Consider the following 19341-nt stretch of genomic DNA (forward strand, 5'->3'; position numbering starts at 1 on the left):
GGGGATTGGTGAGCGAAGTGGAAATGACAAGCTTTTTCCCTCGCAGATTAACACACACACACACACACACACACGCACGCACGCACACACACATTTATGCACAGACACTCATTAACTCATTTAAAAGTACATTACAGAATCTAACTTACACTCATAATCATAATTAATGTATTTCCTTTGACAAGCTACAATTAACTGCTATTAGCTAGATTCACTATGCTAGCTCTTGTAAGGACAATTAATGGAATACATTAAGGGTCTTATACCATGTAAGTGCTGCTTTTGGGTACAGGTACTTTTATGAGGATGTTCATTAAAATTGTTTATACATTTTAAAATGTCACAGCATAAAGCAATAAAGGTCACAAAAATAAGAAGAATCGTTTTTCCGTATTTAATGACTGAGATACCTCATTGTATTTTCTCCCTTTCTGCCATTCTATAGGATCGTGGTGAATCTAATCGCAGCAACAAATTCACTTCACCTTGACCTTTCACAAAGGTGTTAACAGTACAGAATGGGCTCAGTGACAGGAAACGTCAGCTTACCCCGTGGCACTGGTGTGCTAATCGATGTCTCTAATCACACATCTGCTGGATCAACTCCTGGAGTGACTTCTTCTTCAGAGCATCTCTGCACCATGTGTTGCTGCCGATTACTGAACCATACGCTGACAGTGGCGTTCATGGTTGGCCTGGCCTTTGCCATTGTTGTCGGCAATGTGGTGACGCTCACAGTGTTTATGCAGACACGCCAATCCCGCTCACCACAGGGCTACCTCAAAGGTACCTACAAACATATACATGCTATGATAATAAATAAATTCAAAATTAATAAATGAAATTAAGACCGTCTACTTACTAAACTCAGATTAACTTGAATCTTTCACTAGTACTCATTATCTAGAAAGGAGAGATTTTTCTTTCGAGCCTAAAATTATTAGTAAAAAAAACTTAGTACGTATCATGTAAAGTCAAAATGATAATATCTTATTACATCAAATTGTGCTTTGTGCATTGGTACTTCAAAGTAATTGTACACTGTTACTGCAAAGCTATCATAGTTTGTTATTTCAAAATACTCATATGTTTTTACTTCTAAGTAATTCAATTTGATTCAGTTGTATTAGTATAACACTTTTACCAATGGATATTTCCACAAAGATATACATCAATATATGAGTTCACGATAGAAATTTAACATGCAAGCCCATGAGGAAAAACTTAGTATGAGGAAGGAAGTCTCAAAAAGGAACCCATCCTCATCTGGGTGACACTGAACATTGTTATTATGAATCATTTCCCTTTTATAACTGTTTTCTAAAAGACCTGTAATCAGGATATTTATTCTAGTTTTAACCTGATGTCAATTTTGTTGAAGTTAGCAACTGTTCACTGATGGAGACTTGAGTGAAAAAAATGTTTGTTGCAATTGCAGTCCAAAGCCATCATAGCACTTGTAGTTATATTACATTAGAGCAAAACTGTTCATATCATATGCATTCCAACGCCTTCTTCTGAGGGGTTCCATCCACAATAATCTCATGTTCCCCTATGTCAGCACCTTTACTGAAGAAAAATCTATTTACAAAAGACTTGACTAAACAAATATTATATATTATATATTTATATATAAAATATATAAGCCAGGAGAGGACTTTTTTTTTTATATAACACTTAACTCCATCAACATTTTCAAGGAGAATAGTATGATCAGTGGTGTCAAAAGATGTGTTAAAGTAAGGCAACACTAGGAGACACAACCCTGATCAGGTCAAAATACTAGGTCATTTACCACTTTAACCAGCGCTTTCTCTGTGCTATGATGAGACCTAAATGTAATTTAATTGAATTTTTTACTTCCCACCTCTAAAATTATTGGCAAAAACTTTTATGTAGCTTATTTATTGTTAGTGTTTATAAGTTGTTATGACATATGTGTGAACATTTCACTTAAGTAAAGTGCTATCATCTATTTGTGCTTTGTGTTTTTTGCAGTGTCTCTGGCCATTGCTGACATGATGGTTGGGATAGTGGTTGTGCCATTCTCTGTTTACACTGAAATCTCCATCATGGTGGGCAACACTCCTCCTATGTGGTACCAGACTGGATCTACGGTCTCAGCACAAGAACTTTCCAGCTCGTGGCAGCCCTGTATGGTGATCGGCCCAATGTTTGCTGGCTGTACTTTTGTCTCTATCAGCACTATATTCTTGATGACAGTGGAGCGCAGTGTGGCAATCATATGGCCATTACAGAAAGATACACTTGTGACGCGGCGGCGGACTTTGCTCCTGATCCTCGCCTCATGGACCGGCAGCTTTCTGATTGCAATGGCGCCTCTAATCTTGAGTGACAACTTTACTCTGGAGTACAATGAGTGCAGCCGGATGTGTAACTATGTCCCACACCTGGTGGGTCTTCAGTTACCGGCTGACACCCACATTATGCTGCTATTTCCAGCATTCGACTTCACACTCCTGGGCATTACTTTGATAGTTAACATCCTGTCCTTCACTAGCATCTGCCGCTACACCCGCAAGCGCAAACTCCTCTCAGAAGGGCTTGAGGGAGGTGCTAGCACTTGCTCCCTTAGACCCTCCTTTTCAGACATCAAGGCAGCCAAAACTATTGGTATCCTTACCTTTGCTTTTGGAGCCTCGTTCTCTCCCATTGCCGTATTTGTATTGGGCAATGTGGTCGGTTACACTTGGTGCAGCTTTTCCTTTTTTGCCTTCTGGATCTTGACAGGAAACAGCTGCTGTAATGTCATTATCTACAGCGTCAGGGATCATCGCTTTAGGAAAGGAGTATCGCTTCTTTTTCATAGGGACCGCTCGCCACCACACTCTGAGAAGAGCTAACATTTCCAGATATAGACCTATATTTAGATTTAATCCTAAGGCTACACTAGCATCACCAACAATTTTAATTGTTAAGCATTTCATAAGGATAGCTGGGACTTTTTTCTTCACAGAATGTGTCTGGATTTGTGTTTTGTATATATTGCTGTTATAGTTTAGATTTGTCAGATTTGTCATGACATCATTGTTTAGAGGAATATTTATTATATTTTACCTTGATATTTAATTGGGGCTATCTCTGAACACATGCTTCAGTAGGCGTTATAAGACGTGATAAGGCTCATGGAGAAGAGAGATCTTTAGAGTTAACGTGGTCAATATCACAAATTTGTGTACATTGTGTGAATAATTGGATAGTCAAGATATTGCACATTATTCTAATCCTAATTTAAGCCTAATTTAAGCCTAAACCTTATTAGTTTAAATATTCATCAACAAGCTACCTGTAAATGAATGTTCAATGTCTTTGATATGATTAAAAATATATAAATAAATATTCTGGTATATTATGTCCATGTCAGTCCAAACCCAAGAGTGACTGGATTAATGTATTTGTAATGTATTTACGTATTTACGTATTTATCTATAATTGTCCTTATTTGACATTTTTATTTACAAGTAATGTCTAAACCTCATGATATGATGTTGATGATAGTTGATGTGTAGTTTCAACTGTAAGGCAGTGCACATGTCAAATATATGTACATGTAGTTTCTAAAAGGTTCTCAGATAAATAGAGAAAAAGGTTTTGATTAAAGTTCTGGATTTTTGGTCAGTATCTCTGTAGTGGTTCTTAATCAGAACATTTCATGACTTGAGGACTTCAGTAGAAACTTGAAGGCTGTGTGCACTTGATGAAGGTAATGTCAGGAGACAGGCCTAGACATGTAGGACTTTGTTTAAATGTTCTCTGCCAGCAGAAGTTTACTGGATCATTGTTTTACTTTTTACTTTTTTTTTTACTTAAAGTGTTTTGAAGATGTTCATAGCTCAATAAATAATAAACCCAGATGCTGTTTGTACCAGACAATTGCTCAACTGTAGCTCAGTCACTCTGTTAATAACCACCAAACTACATGTATGAAGGTATTTTACTTGCTAACTTGTAGCACATTTGGCTACAAAACAGCTTAGCCTAATGTTAGCTAGATTTCCATAAAACACTTTTTATCGTATTAAAGTTAGCCTAATGTTGGTAAGCAAATGTGGCTATTGGTTTACATAATAAATTATCAATATTAGCAAGCTTGACATCAAACACTTTTAATTACTTTAAAATTCACATAATGTTGGTAGCTAGAAAACTAGCATGGCTACTGGATTACACTGAACACAATAATGTAGATATTGGTAATAAGTTATTGGTAATATATTAGCTGACTATTTCTTTATTTGCATAATAATATTTACTATACTGATGTAAGATAGTTTGTTAGGGAACTTTTTAAGAACTACTGCTAATCTAACTACGTACCGGTTTTGTCCACAATGGCTAATTAGCTAAGTTTTTTTGCTGTATTTTTAGTGTTAAAGCTGTACTCTGCAGCTTTTTATTTTATCCTTGCCCTTGCTGCAAATGTCAAAACGTACTGTCCTCTTTTTACAAGATACAGACTTATGGAACATATCTGATCTAAAACGAGTCAAGACTCATTCGGCTTACAGAGTGAGAAGTGTTTTTCTCTCTATTGACAACTTTACATCAAATTTTAGTGGTTCAAATTTTAGATGATTATGAACAAGCACTTAGAGCTTCTCAAAGAGCAGAAATGGGTTTGATATAACTGTTCACTTTGAGGATAGAAACATATCTGTGAGAAAAAAGAAAAAATAAGAAAAGAAAAAAGATTTTCTATGAATATATGCACATGGACACAACACAGTAGCAAACTTGAGGTCCATATATTTACAAATCTGAAAGACCAAAGACACTTGCTAATTTGTGAGTTAGTTCATCCATAATGAAATAAAGTCATTTCACACCTATGTGAATAAATAAAATAATTAACCATAATCATTCTGTCACTTTCACTTGTAGTTATTAAGCCAAAAATACATAAACAAAATAAACAAAATTACAGCTTGTTACAGAGAAGCTGCAACACATGATCACCTGTCCTGTAAAGTTCATCGGGATAGAAAACATAACTGACATTACCAGTGAACATACTTTTTAATTAAATGTAACCTTTGGCTCAAAATATCAACACATCAGATAGAGTAGAAGCCTTTATTTTGTCACTTATACATAACAGCACCATGAAATTTTTTTTTTTTTTCATATCCCAACATTGGAGGCTAGGGTCAGGGCACAGGGTTATCCATTATACAGTGTATCTGGAGCAGTGAGGGTTAAGGCTTGAACTGTACTCATTTTTTATCAGACGTCTGGCCATAAAATAATTTATCTGTTTATGATACACAAGCTACTCCAGAAGACTATGGCTCTATCTTTGTATCCTTTGTATCCTAGCTGCTCTTGCAGTGGGTGATTTTGTGCTTGGGTATTCATCAGTGAACAACTTTAGCAGGAAGAAATTAGAGTTATGTCTTTTATGAACTCAGAAATTACAGACATATAGGTTGCTCAGGAGCTCTTGGTTGCACAGTTCCGCTTAATTATAAACAGTTGTAGAAAGAACATTATTTACAATCTCACGCTTTAGTATCCGTTATGGGTTTCCTTCTGAGCTTGGTTCCTCTGAAGGTTTCTTCCTCATACCATTGCTTCAGGCTTGCTCATTAAAGATAAATATAAATTGAATTGAATCAAAAATATCTCATAAGTCAATTTCAATTACAGAATGAAATACTAGAGACTTAGTGAAAAGGGTTGAATAATGTTTGCGCTGAGATTAATCTCACCCCGTAGCTTGATATGTACAGCTCTTTATTCTAGTACACTACCATAGCTGCACTGCTAATCCTAGCTCACTGACTTTGGTTTAAATCTCTCACCTTCTAGAATTACACCAATGTAAATGAAGGCTTTTTTTAGGAGAGAATAAATAAGAACACCAATGAAAAGCAGAAAGTTTTCAGTCTTTTGCATAAATCACAGATTTGAATGAGCACTCGCTGAGCCAAATTCTAGGTTATGCAAGGTGATTTCAGAGGGAACTTTTTAACTACAGGTATGTTTCGTTAGCATTAATCAATTGATGATTATAAGCTAAAAGATACATGGGGCTGTCAGAGCAAACCCCTTTTTTTATGTTCCACTCCAGTTCATTTATATATCATATTATATAAGTCCTTAAACCTTGATGTATCATATAACAAAATGAACGCTGGGAATCTAAGACAGGGTAATACATGCGTTTGGCTCATTCAAGTTAACCAACATCAATTTGCGCTCCATTAACACAGTGTCAAAGATCAGTTTTGTAATTTCATGCAGCTGGTCACAGAAGCGTTGCTTAATGGCTGCGGCTTTCACCTGGTCACACTCTTTCTCTAGGCATATATGGAAATCAAGTCTTTAAAAACAATGCTGTTGGCAAGGTGACAGGCAAAGGCAGCTTGCGCCATCGAGTTGTCCATTGTATTCAAGGAAATCTTTAACTTTCTGAGCTGAGGTACAATTTTAATCAAAATACAGTGGGTGGAAAACAACTGAATGAGGTTTTTAAACCACAATCTAAGTCCATTTCCAGGTACTGTTTTTATTTTCGGAGATGTGATGACAGAAGCCTTAATTGCTGACTCATATAGTAATAAACAAGTCACTTAAGCAAAATTGGTTAGTGCACGCTGGGCTGAAATTGAATGAGACCATGTTGAGCCTTCATTCATTCCTCGGAACAATAGCACACTATAACACATACTTCCACAATTTGATTACTGACATACAGAAAAAGCTACAGTACCTGGTACACAGTCCCTAAAAATTAGTATTATCCCATACAATCCATATAATCTGTCATAAATTACGAATAAAATAATGAAATGTTGCTGTGATAACAGCAATGATTTTAGTCATATTAGTTTTACCATTCTTTACCAATCCATTAATTCCACACTCCATCGAAATCTGCCGATTTAATCTGGTGAGTCTCTGATGAACTGCAGGACCGATGCTAAATAGAAGTCTTTATTTTGTCACATACACATTACACCACAGCGAAATTCTTTCTTCACAAATCCCAACTTTGGAGGTTGGGGTTAAAGTACAGGGTTAGCCATAATTCAGCATCCCTGGAACAGAGATGGTTAAGGGCCTAGTTCAAGGGCCCAACAATAGCAGCTTGGCAGTGCTGGGGCTTGAACCCTGATTCGCTGATCAACAACCCACAACCATTGAGCCAACACTGCCCCACTATGGACAGTAGTATCAGGGATCAATCTGTTTACGTACTCCAATACTTTGAGATGACAGCAATCAGTAATGCAGGTGTGTTGGCAGCCGACATAAGCAGAGAAATATTGTTGACTGCGATTATTAAAAATAAGTTCAGTAAAGCGAGCACTAAGCACCCAGAGACACAGAGATCCTGTCCACTTGTTTGCCAGGCCTTAAAGTTTCTTTTACACTCTTTTTCCTTTTATTTTATTTCTTTGTTCTTATTATATATTATTCATAGTAACATGGTTTATTTATACACACACTCAAAGTGGGAGCAGGTCAAGGTTTCATTTGATCAAGTTGTATGTTGTATATAACTGTATATATGTGACAAACAAAATTTTGAATACTGAAATAACTTCTGCATGCACAGGTCACTTGTCTTTGAGCCCTTTATTAAATTAACGATCTAAACAACAAACTCGGGACAAGGAGTTTTTTAATAGCAGCGCATGGCAGCAATCAATCTAAAGAGCCAAATAAGATGTTCTGTGAAATCCATAATTTATTAATACCTGATCGTTCAATCATTTCAGTATCGATCTTTGGTATCAGTCTCAGGTTCTAAACATTGCATCAGTAAAGCTGACCTTAGATAGAAATTGTGCTCCTGATACAGTATAGGAGTATGTGAGCTAAAGGATGCAGTGCAATTAGGCAATTGAGGCAAAGTTGCTTGCATCTGCTCCAGAGTCCTCAGGCTGTCTTCTACCGCTACAGATCAACATCTGAGACACAAATCACGCAACTGCTAGCCTCAGCACAATCATTTACAAATACTGCAGATACACAACCATTTCAAATTGCTGAATAATTTACAGTGCCCGACAGCAGCCAGGATGCAGTAAACAAGAACGAGCCTTAGGTGTGAGAGTTGACAACTTTTACTGTCTCCGTGGATGACATTGTGCTCTGTAGCGAGAAAGCAGGTGGAGGAACACCTGGAAAAGTGGAGGACTGCTCTGGAGAGAAGAGGAATGAAAGTCAGTCACAGTAAGACAGAATACATGTGTTTGAATAAGAGTAAGGCAAGTTGAACATTGAGGTTACTGAGGTCAAGAAGGTGCAGGAGTTTACTGTTTACCGAGTCAACCGTACAGTGTGATGGGAAGTGTGGAAAATAGGTGAAGAGGCGAGTAGGAGTGGGTGAAGAAAAGTGTCAGAAGTGTTTTATTTTATTTATCCTTTATTTTACCAGGAATAATCCCATTAAGATAAAAAAATCTCTTCTACCATAGAATCCTGGCCAAAATGGCAGAACACAAAGTTCCACACACAAATATTTCAAGACAAACAATACAAAAAGTCCTGTCAAGCACTCAGAACTAACAAAATACTGTATATAAATGTTAAGTAAAACAAGAACATGATTCTTTCAAATGAGACACCAAAAGGTTTCTAAAAATATTTAAAGATGGGAGCAGGTCTACTCTAGCATCAAAATACTCTGCATTTCATTCCATAATCTAGGCGCATAACAAGAAAAGGCAGTTTTACCAAACTCAGAGTATGATCTAGGCACAGTTAAAAGTAATTTAAAGGATGATCTAGTTTTATAACCACCAGAACACTAAGATAAAAGACTACAGATATACAAAGGCAGTTTACCTACTAGTGCTTTGGCAATAAAAATCAGCATATGCATTTTTCTCCTCTGATATATGGAGGGCCAGCCAACCAAATCAAACAACAAGTGTTGTGTGATGTCAGCAAGAGTCAAAGGAAAGGTGTACAAGACAGTAGTGACATCAGCTATGTTGTATAAGATAGAGACTTTAGAAGTGAGGAAAAACATGAGGCAGAGATGGAGGTAGCAGAGATGAGTATGTTGAGGTTCTCTCTTGATGAGTCACGAGGATGGACAGCATTGGGAACGAGCACATCAGAGGGACAGATCAGGCTGGTTGTTTTGGGGACAAGGTCAGAGAGGTGCGAGATGGTTACATTGGCAAGAGTACCAATAAGTACTTATAAGAGTAAGGCTAAAGAGGAGATATATGGATGTGTTAAAAGAGGACATGAAGTTAATTGGTGCGAGAGTAGAGGATGCCAAGGATTGAGTTAGGAGAAAACAAATGATTTTCTGTGGCAACCCGAAAGTAGAAGAGGTGTGAGAGTAATTCAATAAGGGTCTTTGAATAAGGATAGCATAGTGGTTATGATTCCAGCCGCAGCTATCAGGTACAAATTTATAGGTGATGATAAACTAAAGTTTATAAACTTAAAGTTGATGCAAATTAGTAGGGTAATTCCTGTATGATATTACAAATCTTTCATATTTCATCGTCTTCTTTCTTGTTGAGTGTGCCTTTTTCTTAAACCAAGGTGAATAAACCCAGATGGATGACATTTAACATCCCTGGTCCTAGGGTCTGATCGGCATCCAGCTCTGAGAATGCCATGCCAGATGAGGCCAGTGCACATTTCAGTCATGAGGAAACAGCAGGTGTAAATGTTGCCTTAAGCTTTATATAGGACTCATGAATAAACCAGCTAGCATGATTTAACTTGGTTAAGGTCCAGAGCACACTTCACTCCACAATCTCAACAAGCAGTACAGCAATAATAATGTTTCATAGCTGCCCCTAAAGAAGGTTCGGGTCCCCCGCCTCATTTTACAGCGCGTTAATGTTTACTGTGTAGATGACAATATGAAGCAGAGCTATCCATCTGGCCATGAAAAGAGAAAAAAGAAACAAAATGAGAGTGAAATGAGAGAACAGCAATCAGGTAAACGTGTTCTCTTCAAGTTTGATGTCAGCAAGAGCAAATAATAGTAAAGTTAAGTTGATGTGATTCTGTCTCTAGTCTCTATCTGACTAGCTAAATTAGCTGTGCTGTGCTGCCAGTGCAAGTGTGAATGTGTGGCAAATGGTTTACATGGCTCATGGGTCAGTTAGGTGGGCCCCTTAGCAGAAATTTGCTTAGGACCCCAGGGAGGTCAGGATCGGCTCTGGCTGTAATGTATGTGTAGCAATAATAAAGGTGTCTTTTATAGAACTGATAACATATTAGAAGACTATTCAGTATTAACCTTGGCTTAAATTACAGCCAGTAACGCCAAAAGCTGCCGTTATAGAAAACGATTCAACACCTTCTGACCAATCAGAATTGAGAATTCAAAAAGACGACTGCCGGATGGAAGGTCGAATGTGTTCACGTGGGTTGGATGTAGGAGTACGGGTTAAACGACACCTATATGTCGTTGTCAGAGTTTTTCTTTCAGATACAGATTAGTCAAGGTCCAGGGACAGAGTAATAGCCTGACAGCTGATGTACACTGCAATTTATTTAGATAACATAAGTGTCAGTCATAGTCAGCAAGAAACACTGACGCACCAGGAAATATCTCAGTATGGCTGCAAAACAAGTGTCACCGCTAACTGCATGCAATGACATGAAGAATACCAACAAAATTCCAGTGAAAAATCCTGAGAATAGAAATCAGTGGACAGTCTCCTTGCCAACAGCCCAATGATGAACTGTACACTCTGTCCTGATCTTTTAACTATTTATAAAGAACACACACAGATAGATAGATTAGATAAAATAGATTGGATTAGAAAGATAGATAGACAGACAGACAGACAGACAGATAGATAGATAGATAGATAGATAGATAGATAGATAGATAGATAGATAGATAGATAGATAGACAGATAGATAGACAGACTTGATGCAAAGTGAAACAAAAATATAAGCAGATGCAAAAATATTTATACACATTTTATCAGAAAAGTCCCATTGATATAAAATATGTCTTCTTCCAGAGATTCCTGGTCAAGACACATAAAAGTCTTTCACTTAATGTAAAAATTTCACATATTAAAAACGAGAAGTTTCATTTTCAGGTGTTTCTTTCATGTATCACCATAGGCAAGGGGTCAAAAATAAAAATCACAGCTACAACAAAAACTGGCCAGATTTTCTATACAATTTCTTTCTTGTTTTTTTTTTTTTCAGACAAAAAAAAAGGATTTTTAAAATGTTGTAGATGTTAGCGCTGTATCAATACACAAAACGGCATAATTGTTCATATTTATTTATAAGATATTCCTTTATTCCCGTCCCACAATGGGGTTAATTTCTCTGTTACAGCAGCAAAAAAATATATATAAAAAAGACACACACACACACACACATTATATATATATATTATTTTTTATCAATCTTATAAGGCCCATAACTCTGTATAACTGAGATAAATGTAAGTCACTCAAGATAAGAACATAATGACTTACATTTTGCAGACATCTTTATCCATTATACGCTATACAGCACATTCATGCAACTGAGAAGATGAAGGTTAAGGACCTTGCTCAACGGCTCCAAATTGGCGCGGGGATTTGAACACAAGAGCCTCTGATCAGTAGACTTATACCTTACATTTACATTTGCAGCATTTGGCAGATGCCCTGAGCAACTTACATTTACCTTATTTTATACAACTGTTCAACTGTGGGTTAAGGGTCTTGCTCAGGGGCCCAGCAGTGGACGCTTGGTGGAGGACTCACAAACCTCCAATTGGTAGTCCAACGCCTTAACCACTAGGCTACCACATCTCCCTAGGCTGCCTTAAAGGCAGACCATTTGAACCAAGTACAGAAAAAGGGAGGGATGCTTTTGAGATCGATGAAGCTACTTTGAAATTTTCAGATACCACTCTATGTGGAGCAGGTGTGATGGTAAACGAGTGTTATAAGTGTTAGGAGAACGCTACATCCGTGTGGGGGAGGAGGGTGTCCTCAATCTGTCAATCCAATCCATGGAATATAAACAGCTGGACTCAAGAAGGCAGACATTCTTCAGTAAAGTACTCCACGAAGGGACTATTTGACCAAAGTGCTCTCTAAAGCTCAGAGAAGAAAAGAAGGGACAAGACGCTGTCTTCAAAACATCCTAACAATTCCTACAGCACCGGAACTTCAGATTTGTGTAGATCACGGGCCAAATGACAGACAGAGAGAAAGCAGGATTACTACTATGTACTTTAAAACCTGGAACTATAAGCCTTGCGAATGACTCTTTGGCATCTTCAAGATCCTCTGAGCTAACTTCAAAAGACGCCGAATCAAATTTAAAAGCGGTTCACTTTCACAAGCTCGCTCACCATCACACCCGACTCATACGGTGGAGTTGGATGTTAAGGGTTTTTTTTTTTAGATCGCTTTTTGGAGCGGTTTAAGAAAAGCTGTTGTAAACAATGTTTTAATCGTCATTGAGGCAGCTGTTTAGTTTCTGAAATGTCATAATATTTTGAACGAGGATTCTGTATGATAAACTGATAGAACCTTAAATATATACCTTGTATTTCTATCTGCTGCAGTATTACAGGAGATAGAACGCATATAAATGCTGAGTATATATACACAGTATATACACACACACACACACACCGATGAGCCATTACATTATGAGTACCCACAGCCTGGAGTAATGACTGCACCTGGCAAATAGAGGAGTACTTTATATATACACTCTCCAAGGAATGGTCAGAGGTGTTTGGTGTCAGAATGGGAAAAGCTGCTGGTTTATCAAAGCTTAATAAAGGACAAATTGTGATGGCACGGCGCATAGGCATTACAATCTCGGAAATGGCGTGCCTTGGGGGTTGTTCACGAAACAAGTTTTTTGCCTCTTTACAAAAATTTGTGCATTTATGGCCCAATGTCGAACCATCGTCCAACTGTGTTTGGCCAAAGCGCAAGAAATCACTAGCAGCTACAACAGTGGTGACAAAGGTAATGTGTCACAGCGTACAGTTCATCGCAGCCTTCTGCGTATGGTACTGCAGAGCTGACTAGTTCCTGGTGCAACACATTGATGGCTGAGCGTGGATCTGGATATACCGATTAACAACAGAGGATATGGCAAATGGATGCACTGTTGGGCAGATACGGGCCGGTGGTGGTGGTGTTATGATGTGGGAATTGTTTTCTTGGGACACTTTAGGACCCATTGTCGCAATAGTACAATCTCTGGCAACTGTGTTCATTAAACTGACAACTGTGAACTCTATTAAAGTGAATTTTATTTCAAAATAAATATCAATCTCTTGAAGATTTATGTTGTTCATTATTTAGTTTTTCTTTTAATTACACGTTTAAACTGGACCTGGCAACCCTACTGAATTATTTTATTCCAAAAATTGGAAATTCAGGGTGAATGGCAACCTCTTAAGTGGGACAATTGTTCAAACGATATTTATTATATCATTATACATCATTAAAATCTGAAAAGTCACATCTGCTCCACGTTTAGCTTGTTTACTTGTCAGGATTAAGTCTCTGTTCATCACAACGCTGTTTGCGCTTCATCTCGAAGTCGCAGCGCTGATGCTTGACTTGACTTTCATCAAACTCTCCAATTCCGCTGTCCAACATCCAAAAGGGTCCATCTCCGGGTCATGTGACAGTTCTCTGAAGCCCCAAATCAAGTCATGTAAAGAAGAAGCTCTGATGTGGGAAACCAGACTCCACCATCTTACACCAGTCTGAGAGTTGCACGTGAGCTGTTTTTGGGCCTAATTCACCGTAGATCCTTCTGTGTAGGACGACGCCACACCATCAGACGTCCTGTGATCAGCACCTACTGCTTCTGATACGCTGCTGAATCCTTGTTCCCTTTAAGAGACACGGTATATTTACACATATTATATATATTAAATTATAACTTGCATAATATTAAAACAACACTACTAACATTAATAATAATAATAATATATAATAATAATAATAATACATACATACATACAAATAATTCCTATAAATCTTACAGAAGATAAACATTTTAAATAATAATAATTTCATAGTATTTTATTAAATAAAATTAACAAAAATTTCTCATAAGTGTGTGCTCACGTTAAGAGCTCATGCAGTTCCCTTTTGATCTTAGTAACGATCGGAGGACCCTGATACACCAGCGCTGTGTAGAGCTGAACCAGAGACGCTCCGGCACGGATCTTATCCAGGGCGTCCTGTCCACTAGCCACGCCTCCTACACCGACAATGGGCACCTTCCCTAGAACACACAAATGAAAACACTGCCAAAAAATAAAAAGCACGATCACAAGAACCTCAAAGAAAACACTAAACATCCGGCACAGTCAAATCTATCTAATCTAATCTAAAGTATTTACAGGCACAAGATCACAACAAACCAAATCTAAAAGGATTAAAACACTATTTCTTGGCATCTGTATTAATTTCAGGCTTAGAAGTTCAAGCTCTATTTTATATCTTGATCTAAAGGCTACTATGCTGTATGTGGTAGCTCAGTGGTTAAGGCGTTGGGCTACTGATCGGAAGGTCATGGGTTCGAACCCCAGGTCCACCAAGCTGCCACTGCTGGGCCCCTGAGCAAGGCCCTTAACCCTCAATTGCTCAGTTGTAAGTCACTCTGGATAAGGGTGTCTGCTAAATGCCATAAAATGTAAATGTAAATGTATATTAAGACACATGCACACACAAAATCTATTTAAAAAATAACGAAAAAAAAAAAAAAGAGGAAGCTTTATCCAATTTAAATCGAGATGAGAGAATTTTTGGTCTTGAAACGGGATGTTTGAACAACTTGATGTTTCGTGACATTTACACCACGAACAGTGTAAATAAGTTTTTTCTGACATGATTCGAACGCTTCATAAGTTTCAACTTGGTGTCAAGAATGCTTCGCTAAATGTTCGCAGATTTTAAAAAAGTAGACGAATGACGCTGACGTGTTGATCTTTCGGCATGAGGTCAGTCAAATATGGAGCAAGGAATTTATTTTTGTCTCAGACAATCAAACAAAAAAAAAAACAAAAACAAAAAAAAGCAGCAGAAATGCATGACGTGTTATTGGTGTGTACAAGTTTTTGTATATAAGCAGAAAGTGTCTTTACTGCTGATGGATGCGTTTGTTTGTTTATTTATTTACCTACCTCTGGTTAAGCTGTACATCTCCCGTACTGTGCGAGTGGACAGCTCTTTAAGCGGCTGCCCACTCAGACCCCCCGTCTCGTTCCTGTTGTTGTCCTGCAGGGTCTCTGGCCTGGACACCGTAGTGTTGGAGACTATTAATCCATCCACACCGAGCTAGCACACAAACACACACAAATGCAATGTGTTCCAGTAAGAATCCAGGAGTTATGTTTCTGTAACAGGACATTCCCACGTGCTTTATTAGTCTTCCTCTCTCTACGAGTAGCTTTATAGTGTTCCAAAGCTAACACCTTGTTTAGTAAAGAATTGTTTAGAATTCTATTCAATATTTTTATTGCCCTGTCACTTCTGTTGCTTTTTGTTCCCATCTCGGCATCTTTCTTTCTCTTGAAGTAAAGAAGACCAAAAAAAAAAAAAAACACCCCAAGTTACAGTTTTGTAACTACCTCTATGCACACACACACTCGCATGCACACAGTCACGCCCGTACAAAATAATTAATATTATAAAATGACAGTTCTTAATGAAGTGGAAAAGAAAGAAATTGACCTCTGTGATGACCTCTGCAATGTCCTGCTTGTCCTGCTGGGAGAGATCTGGAGCAATCTTAACCATTACTGGTGGTCGATTTGCCACTTGCAGAGTGTCTCTTGCTTTCAGTACCTGAGATTTCAATCCACACACACACACACACACACACACACACACACACACACACACACACACACACACACACACACACACACACACACACACACACACACACACACACACACACACACACACACACACACACACACACACACACACACACACAATCCTACAGTAAATCCCAGCTGCCCAGCTGTTACATGACATAATATCTCAATTTTATAACCAGACTATGTTCACACAGCAGGATAAATCTGATTGATCTAATTTTCCTAATCTGAATTGTTTGGTTTATATGTGGACGATTCTGCGATATTTGCTTATATATTGATTCCGCCATGGATTTGTTTTACGTAAGAGCAAGGTCCAGGCACAGATCTGAGAATACTTGACGCAGACTTTTCTAGTTTTTAAGCAAAAGGTGTGAACATTTGTTTGCTCCTGCTTTGTTATTGCCCTTTTTTGTTGTCGGTGTTGTTCTAGTTGCAAATTTCTGAGGTCACTGCACGACAAAATATAAAAAAAAAAAAAAAAAACACACATACACGAAGGACAAATACGTGTCAAAAAAAATTCAGTAAAGTCAGTTTTAAAGGATAAAAATGTGGACAGAACCAAATGTACTTATTATGTACTTATTAATTACTTACTATGTAGTATATGCTGCATAGTAATTTGTTCTGCTGATACATACCACACTTTAGGCTTAGTCACGCCAAGGGTTAAACGTGTAAAACCTTCACTGACAAGGACAGTCATTTTTGCATCCGGTAACCCAAGCTTTGTTCTACCTTCTCCAGCAGATGGTGCAGTTCTTTCTTCCCCTGCAGGTCTCTGAGGCCTGGAGTGTTCGGGCTGCTCACGTTCACGACCAGGTAGTCAGCGAGGGGGCCGAGCATCCTCACTCCCTCTAGATAATCAGCCACGGCATCAGTGGACAGCTTGTTCTTCCCCAGGTTGATGCCTAGCGGTTTGCCTGCTGAGATAGTAACAGAACTCCTTATTGCGTATAGAGACTTTAACAGAGTTTTCTTTGGGCCTGTGGTGTTCATCTGAGTCTCAGGATGTCCTATACCTTTTGTAAGCTCAGACTGAACTCCTTCCCTGGCTTTTAACCTTTCCCGAACAGCTACAATGCCGCAGCTGTTAAAACCGTATCTGAAACACACGCAAACATCATCATCATGCCGTCATCACTAATTTAAAACACATTAATTATTTGCACATTAATTATTGTGTCTTTTCACATCACGGTGAGGATGTTGTCTAATTCTCTTTAACAGCAGCTCATCAACAAATTTATCCCAGGTTTCTATCAAAATGCTTGTTCTAGTCTATTCTAGTTTCTATAGTAACAGCTTATTCACAGGGACTTGCATTGTGCACTGATCAGGCAAAAATATTATAACTATGACGGGTTGCCAGATTGGGTGTGAATAAACAAAAAATAAACAACACTTTCTAAGTTAGATCTATAAACACAGTTGACATGTTTAATTATATTTCAAGATATTTAGTTGTGCTAATAATGCAGGGAAGGAATGAGAAATGAATAATGAAATGGTAGCTCCGGACTCTTTTTATTATAAATGTATAATCGCTGATTTAGTGTCTGATTATAAATTCTAAATGTATTATCATATTATAAATGTATAATCGCTGATTTAGTGTCTGATCAATAGCTAATTATTTTCACATTTCTTCTCTCGTGTATTTTATTGCTAATTTATTATACCAAGTAGAGAAAACAGGCCACGCCGATACATAATCATATCTAAAATAAGACTATAACTGACTCTTTTCCTGTGAATATTTCTCAAAGTAATCATTTCTGCTCATAAATATCCGTGTGTCATAAACACAGCTTTTCCCTCGTGCCCCACTTCTGCACGCGTGAGCATCTGACTCGACACTTTATCACAATGTAACGTGTAACTAATCAATAGAGCAACTGATGTCTTTTCCTTTCAGCTCCTTTCAGAAAGCGATATTATTTCCAAATCTGAGCAAAGCAAACAGACCGGCAACCTTTTGCTCAGTCATTAAGACTCATGGAGTATTGGTTTCCATAGCAACCAATACAATGCAAACTACTCCACACACCCCCTTTCGACTGTAGTTGAGGCAAATAAACTGTAAAGCTGGAGGTAATATTTAATGTCAGGAAGGACTGTGAAGAATGAGGCTGTGTAGATGTGCTACTGTTGGGCTTTGAATGTTTTTTTTTTTTGTGAGAATTTTCCACACCATGGCTGAAGAAGGGAGCCAATATTTTTACAGCCGTTTAATTTTATACACAAAATGTATGTTGCCTCACAGATTCTGATTTAATACACGCAGACAAAAACGAAACACAAAACTAAGAACAGTCGATATGCTCGGTTTAATAAAATATAATCTGGCAACAGTGTACAATATTTCATGAGTATTTCGTTTAGCTAATGATGCAAAGCTGAATAATCAAACGAGAGGCGAACTTTAACCAAGAGGCAAATTCTTTCAAAAGAATATTTCAATTTTTGAATATTTGTATGATTTTTTTATATATATATATATATATATATAAATTGAAATGCTTTGTATTATTTGCTCAATGTGTCTCTAACTGTAACCTTCATTTATAAATGTAGTAAACTAAATAATCTAAATAGACACTTATACAAATGACCTGCTAATTAAAATATTACCCAACAATTGTGTTTTTTTTCATGATCGTCATCACTTGAGAATTCATGACTGCCAGGAGTCTAAGGGCACCTTTTTCCAGTCTTATGCAGTATGCGTACCAAAGCAAGGATTTGCCATTCAAAACCAGGAGTGTGTACACATTGCTCTGGTTTACGTCAAGAACACAGGCTCTGACACTTTATGTCTATAAGATACGAAAATACACGATCTTGGGGTGGTGTGCATCAAAGCTAGTCACAAATCAGGGAGATGTGAATATTTTAATTGCTTTTGTATTCCAGGACGTGTCTGCGCGTCGGATTTTCCGACGTATGCACATTTCTCAGTGACTTGTGTGACTATTCAAATAGCCTGCATCTCATTTACATAAATCCTACACTCATTTTCTTTATAAGTGTTTATGAGCAGATAAGATTGGACAATCTGTCTTTGCAATAGGTTTCAGACCATTTTTTAAGACAGGGTTCTGCACTTGAATCGATACGTGTCCCAGATCAACTCGAAGACTAAAACCAAAAATCTATTCCTCATCCTCTTCAACGTGATATTTCACCTTTCTACATATCCCCATTTCAAATTCAGCATGTCATCCACCTACTCCTTCTCACACTTTTACACTTTTAACCAAAGCATCTTAAAAGGTGTGGCAGAAACCAACCCGAGCGTCCCAAGGCAGCCGCTCACATCTACATGAAAACATTTTGTTAGTCTGTTTACCGAATTGATCTATTCTGTGTCAAATTATGACTTAAACATGCCTTCATGACTTCAACATGACTTCAGATATAGTTAAAAACTAGCATTAGACTTTGTTCCTTTAAAGTTTTCAAATAGAAACATTAAAAAAAATAGAAAAAAATATGGAAAATAC

The 19341-nt window shown here is 37.6% G+C and overlaps 2 protein-coding genes across 4 annotated transcripts in view; one reads left to right on the forward strand and one right to left on the reverse strand.

The window, feature by feature from the left end:
- The first annotated feature begins 381 nt into the window (after nucleotides 1-381).
- On the forward strand, nucleotides 382-3695 carry LOC113646671 (adenosine receptor A3-like). The gene is made up of 2 exons (XM_027153074.2): nucleotides 382-786; nucleotides 1999-3695. The coding sequence occupies exons 1-2, from the start codon at nucleotides 519-521 to the stop codon at nucleotides 2862-2864; spliced, it is 1134 nt and encodes a 377-aa protein (XP_027008875.1). The 5' UTR covers nucleotides 382-518; the 3' UTR covers nucleotides 2865-3695.
- A 9525-nt stretch (nucleotides 3696-13220) lies between these two features.
- The window catches only part of dhodh (dihydroorotate dehydrogenase), an 8295-nt gene continuing 2174 nt past the window's right edge, over nucleotides 13221-19341 (reverse strand). Inside the window, exons 4-9 of one of the 3 annotated variants that reach the window (XR_003441517.2) lie at nucleotides 16858-16940; nucleotides 16574-16761; nucleotides 15681-15794; nucleotides 15131-15284; nucleotides 14070-14251; nucleotides 13221-13832 (exon numbers count right to left, since the gene is read on the reverse strand). Coding sequence is in view for 2 of the 3 variants with exons in the window: in XM_027153222.2 (XP_027009023.2) it covers nucleotides 13733-13832; nucleotides 14070-14229; nucleotides 15131-15284; nucleotides 15681-15794; nucleotides 16574-16761; nucleotides 16858-16940 (799 nt within the window). In the remaining variant the exon portion in view is untranslated. The remainder of the gene's footprint in view (nucleotides 13833-14069; nucleotides 14252-15130; nucleotides 15285-15680; nucleotides 15795-16573; nucleotides 16762-16857; nucleotides 16941-19341) is intronic. The other 2 variants (XM_027153223.2, XM_027153222.2) reach the window with 2 other exon arrangements.

This window comes from Tachysurus fulvidraco, chromosome 2 (assembly GCF_022655615.1).
Source record: "Tachysurus fulvidraco isolate hzauxx_2018 chromosome 2, HZAU_PFXX_2.0, whole genome shotgun sequence".
NCBI classification, from domain to species: Eukaryota; Metazoa; Chordata; class Actinopteri; order Siluriformes; family Bagridae; genus Tachysurus; species Tachysurus fulvidraco.

Bases quoted from the DNA above. Each gene is read 5' to 3' on its own strand.
- LOC113646671 (XM_027153074.2), top strand. From the start codon at position 519: ATGGGCTCAGTGACAGGAAACGTCAGCTTACCCCGTGGCACTGGTGTG. The intron at 787-1,998 runs GTACCTACAAAC...TGTTTTTTGCAG, and splicing joins ACCACAGGGCTACCTCAAAG to TGTCTCTGGCCATTGCTGAC.